The sequence below is a fragment of the Cricetulus griseus genome, chromosome 5 (genome assembly GCF_003668045.3).
Source record: "Cricetulus griseus strain 17A/GY chromosome 5, alternate assembly CriGri-PICRH-1.0, whole genome shotgun sequence".
NCBI classification, from domain to species: Eukaryota; Metazoa; Chordata; class Mammalia; order Rodentia; family Cricetidae; genus Cricetulus; species Cricetulus griseus.
Genome location: NC_048598.1, coordinates 176,824,864 through 176,830,863, shown reverse-complemented (window position 1 = coordinate 176,830,863; position 6,000 = coordinate 176,824,864). Strand labels below are relative to the sequence as shown.

General features: G+C 40.6%; 1 gene segment (V, D, J or C); it reads right to left on the bottom strand.

Annotated features, from left to right (window-relative positions):
• Positions 1 to 1,203: 1,203 nt before the first annotated feature.
• LOC113838209 lies at positions 1,204 to 1,666 on the bottom strand. The segment is given in 2 exon segments: positions 1,204 to 1,523; positions 1,621 to 1,666. Coding segments are annotated over 2 exon segments (366 nt in total).
• Positions 1,667 to 6,000: the final 4,334 nt, after the last annotated feature.

Here is a 6,000-nt window from a genome sequence, read left to right as displayed (position 1 = left end):
ACATTGGAAATAATCCAGATAGTAAGACTGTTTAAAGGAGCCTCATGGTTTCCTTTTGTTCCTAGTTAAAACAAGTTATCAAATGGTCACAAGTGCCCTGGAACCAGCTGTGTACTGAGACTACCCTTGAACTGCTAATCTTCCTTGTCTACACAAGGTGCTCAGATTGTGAGCTATGTTCCAATAAGCCTATGATCACCAAAAACAGCATTTTCTTTATTTTACCTTGTAACTAATTTTGAGTTTGTGAGTGGCATATATATATATATATATATATATATATATATATATATATGTTTTCATTTGCAAGTAAATATGAGAATTTCCACATGAACAAAATATATTCTCCAAAATATTTGCCCAATACTGGCAGACGCATATGCTCACATTATTACCAACAAGGGACTTTTGGGTCAGTGTCGTCAAGTTTATACTGCTCACTCTCTGAGTCCTGAGGGCAGCTTGACCAGGAAACTTCTGAATATAGTGAGAATGGATTCATAACCAAAGGCAACCAGATCGGGATCTGAGAATCCACAGTAGAAGCTCACAGGAAGGACACTGCTCAGACCACACAGCAGCCATCCCTTAGCTCCAGGTGAACAATGAGCTCTGAGTTAGTGCAGAGAGGTCAGAACTAGAAAATTCTAATTCAACACAGAAGCAGAAGACACCATGTTGAATGCAGTAATGAAAATAATAAAATTTCAATGCTATCACTCATTAGCCTTATATGCCCAGCTGTGCAGAAGAGGACAGTGGTTTGGACAACTTAGATGCTTACTGAGACTGAGCCTGGCTCCACTTCCACTTGGTTCCCTCTGAATTACTAACACTGTTCCTGTCGAGGGTCTGCCCCAACCTCAGTATGAGGGAAAAGTCCATGTGAGTCTCCAGAGCTTCCCCAACAACTGACCACAGAGAATCACTCTTCTCTCATAGACACTTTCTGCATTTGTTCAGAGAGTACTAGGTGGCATATTTGTTTGAATAATGTTCGCCAAAACAGAAGCCATAATTTTTAGAGGCGCTGATCAATTCCTGAGTCTATAATTATTAAAAGGATCCCAAAATAACAGTAAACAGAGAGGACACCCAGATAAAACAGAAAAAAAAATCAATTATGTCTGAACCTGGGCTTTATGTGTGCTCAGCGCCCCCTGCTGGTCATGGGAACCCGTCTGGGCTCACACTGAAGACTCCTCACTGTGTCTCTTGTACAGTAAAAGTGGCTGTGTCCTCTGTTCTCGGGTTGTTCATTTGCAGGTAAGCCATGCTTTGGGAATCATCTCTGGAGATGGTGAATCTGCCTTTCACCGAATCCACATAATAAGTTGCATAATTACTAGGTTGAGTGCTTATGCGAGCGACCCACTCCAGTCCCTTCCCTGGAGCCTGGCGGACCCAGTTCATGGCATAGTCAGTGAAGGTGAATCCAGAGGCCGCACAGGAGAGTTTCAGTGACCCTGCAGGCTTCACCAATCCTCCACCAGACTCAACCAGCTGCACCTCACAGTGGACACCTGCAAACAGAGAGGAGCCTGATGAAGAAACTGTCACAAAGTCTACTGTCTTTCTCACTCATGTCTCCTCACACACTCAGTATCCCGTGTTATCTACCTTTTAAAAGAGCAACAAAGAAAACCCAGCGCAGCCCCAACCACATGTTGATTGTCGTGTTCTCAGTGCTGGTCACTTAATGGGAAGACAGGGCTAGATCCTCTGCCTTACCTGCGGGATGAGGGCAGGGCTGGTTTTTATGAACAGAGGGAGGCAGTATTTGCATATCTTCCTGATATATCTTATTCTCTGGTGTGTGTGAGCCTTAGAGGCAGCAAGTAATCATGCAAATTTCTGAGAGAAAATGAACTAGTGAGGACGATGATTTCATTAAAATATTTTACATGATTTGTTTATAAAAAGATTCAACATCCTTAACTTATTTTTTCTTTTTATACATGAACTCTTCACTGCTCATCTTATCAGATATTATACAGTAAGTTCATAGAAGTTTAAAAATTAAACATTACAATTTGAAAATTCAGTGGGAACGAATGTAAAGATAGATGAATACTGAAGTGTACATTAAATTACAGTATTGAAACTAGGCTGGGACAGCATGGTGGGAAAGTTTAACATGCACAAGACACAAGTTTTATCCTCATCATAGAATACACACACACACACACACACACACACACATGTGTGTGTGTGTGTGTGTGTGTGTGTAATAAATATGCACATTAAATAAACATTAATAGTACAGAGGCTAAACCTTGTGAAATACTGAACACATCACAATCTTCTTTTACCTTTATGCCATATATTTGTGTTTGTGGTGTGTTAGTTAACATCTTTATCATTTCTGCCATTAATTTCCTCAAACTGAATATAGAGTCCTTGTCTGTAAATACAACAGGACAGAGAAAAATCTGTTACATGATCTGTAGTGCAATGGTTTATGTCTTCCAGTCTCTCTAATCCCCTTAGAATGTAAGATTTTCTTGGTAGTTGTGGGATCAGTTTCAAGTGGTCCCCTAAAATAGTCACTCTGTATTAGAAAGGAGAGTTGGGAAGTAATTGTTTAATGGATTAATTAATTCAACTATTACAGAAACATCATTATGGCTAAGAGTTCTTACAGACTATGACATGATTGACTGTGGCACTTGCCGGAAAGTGACTTCATTTAAAGCAACTAAATGCAGTGAGTTTCTGATCTGAAATCACTTCTGTTTTGTGTTCTTGATGATCAAATCATTTCTCTGACAGGTGTCACTTATTTAGCCTTGTTATGTGTAGATAAGCAAAAGGAAGAAACTCTAGACAGATGTGGTGACCTCCCTTGCTGTTCCATCTTTGCATCTGTTCCTTAGGACCATAAATGGCTGAGGTGTGGTCATCCCCTGTTGACCTGTTCTTCATATTCATCAGGTTGATCTGTTGTGGGAGTTGCTTCTGATCAGGAGTATGGATGATCAATAGGATCCATCAAGTCTGGAATGTGGACATTAGATTCTCCTGCATGGTCTTTGTTCATTTCTATGCCCTTTTCACAGTGAAACGGTGACATCTCAGTGGGTTTCTTCTCACAAGAACTGCTGGAGGATACTCACACACAGTTTCTCATAGTCATGATCTAGTAATATTTCTTGCAGCAGACTGGAACAAAAATAAATGCACATGAAAGTAAGCATGGATGTTAGGATCGGCCTCATCACATTTCTAAGAAATTGAAGGTATATAAAATATTATATTGATTCCATAACTACAGGAAGAGTTGCATAAAATGAAATGATCACTCTTTGCTATTAGCTAGCAGAGTGGTGATAAGAGCAAAGCATTAGGGGAAATCTAAGTGCTGTTTCCCCAGAATGATTTCAGGGTCCTAGTGCCCAGCTGTTCTACAGAAAGAACCGTGTTCTCAGCCCAGACACTTGATGATCCAGGACTGTGTTTTGTATCCAAAAGACTGAAGAAAACTAATTAAATAAATATAGTTTATTGATAATATAAACAATTGGAAAACTGCTTGCAAATAGTTTTGATGTTTCTGTATGTAGTATGTTTGTGTAAACATCCTCATTAATCAAGTTACTATTTATTGTCTTCAACATAAACACAGGTCTTATGCCTGCCATCATCACAAGATGGAGAGCAGTCTGCCACCTGGACGATAGGGAGGCCATGTATTGGTTGCTTGTGAGGAAGACTTCCTTATTAAGGGATGAAATAGGGACACACACTCATGAATACAGCGGGAAGTGACACTGTTGCCTCTTCCTATGCCAGGGAAGGATGGAGAAAAGCACATGACCAGGTGCATGTTGAAGCCTTCAGCTTCCAAGGGAGAGAGAGCACAGGACTCCTGACCTCAGGTCTTATCTGGACACTAAGCAGAGAGAACCACGCCCATAGAGGGAAAACCCCAAGTGTCATTGGCTAATCAGATTGAGCTCCCACAACAGCCATGCTCTAATGTTCCCACATTCTTATGTCTACCTGATGACATGTCATTTGAAGTGTTTGGGCACTTCATGGTGACTCAGCAGCATGTAACAGACAACCCCTTGTATCAATGTCTTACAGCAACCTGACAAATGCCTTCCGAGTACATTGAAGTCTTGTTCATTTCAGAGACCAGAATGGGAAGATTTCCTTGCCTTCTTATCATTCCCCAGTTACCACTGGAGAAGACAGGAGGTGCTTTATGAAGTCTCCAGTATTTCAAACAGTATTTTAAATTCACCACAGATCTGAAAGGTCTCTAACACAGAATTGGCACAGGTGATTCATGCCTGCCAACAAAATTTTATCATATGAGGCTTCATCCATATTCAGCTCATGGCATTCAAATTTCAAGGTTAAGTGTGTTTGCTAAAGGAACATGCAAAATTAATACTCTCTGCTACAGAGACTTCTTACTGCATCCAAACATTGAGATTATCAAGCATTTAAGGCCTCCATGCTGCTCATTATATAAAACCAAACACATTATAGAGCAAGGGTGACTTCAAGATATCCAATGGATGGTGACATATGTGGGTGTAACAGAGTAAGGCAGTGTTCTGTAATGCTTGAGACTGTGGGTCAGGGTACAGGGACTGGAAAGGCATAAACTTGAGACCAGATTATTATGAATAATCTTAAACCTATTCTTAATTAGCATGTATATACATTGTGTTTGATGAAAACTAATTTAATGATACACTTGTTCAACTTAAAATAATTACACTTGTGTGGCAATGCATATTGACACAAATATTTCATTCATTGTAATAGACCAGAAGTTCAGGCTGAGATAAAAACACACATTCATGTTACTCAAGACTATGAGAAGAAGACATAAGGGAACAGGAATGTGGTGTAGGGGGAAGAATAGAGAAGATTGAAATAAGAGATTCCATCAGTTAGGGGGCCAGTATAGGTTTAAGATATCAGGCACTAGGAAAATTTCCAGATCTACAAGGATGACACCAACTAACAATCTAAGCAACAGAGGAGAGGCTACCTTAAATGCCCTCCCCTGATAATTAGATTAATGAGTAACTTATATGCCATCCTAGAGACTTCATCCAGCACCTAATGGAAGTAGAAGCAGACACCCACAGCTAAACACTGAACTGAACTGGAATCCAGTTGCAGAGAAGGTGGAGTGAAGAACAAAGGAGTTAAGACCAGGCTGGTGAATCCCACATAATCAGGTGAACAAGGGTGAATGCTTGGCCCCCCGGACTGATCACTGGGAAGCCATCATGGAAATGAAAAAGACCCCATAAATGTGGGTGTCAGTGAGGAGGCCTTGGAAATCTATGGGGCCTTTTGTAGTAGATCAATACTTATTCCTAGCACAGGAATGAATTTTGGGAACCCATTTCACATAGAGGGACACACCCTCAGCCGAGACACATGGTGGAGGGCCTAGGCCCTATCCCAAAGGATATGACAGACTCTGAAGACCCACCATGGAAGGCCTCACTCTCTCTGTGGAGCAAAAATGATATGGGATATGTAGGGTGTTGGTTTGGGGTAGGGGAGGAGACAAGGGAGAGGGAACCGGGATTGACATGTAAAACAATATTGTTTCTAATTTAAATAAAAAGACTATGGGCGGATATTTGGTTTGATGTGATATCATTTATTTCTACTTTACAGGTAAAATATTTTATTCAAAGCTACTACAACCAAAGCTCCAGTCTCTGAGAGCCCAAAGATATTATTGTCACTGTGCATTACCACAGTTTTCCCTTTAGTGTTTTATTACAGAAGGAACATGTACATGGAGATGGTCACTGGACCTCATTCAACATCGTTTTATTACAGTTGAAACTTGGAAAACTTGACAAAGACTGTTGAGACTGTGATGGAAGGTCAGAAAAGTCGCCACTCAAGTGATTATTTCTGAGCAAGGCTCCAGGCTGATCTTCTTTGTCATCTCTGTCCCATGGAACGTTCCTGCCACTCCACAGTTTCTGACACACTCAGGCTGTGGTTGCAACA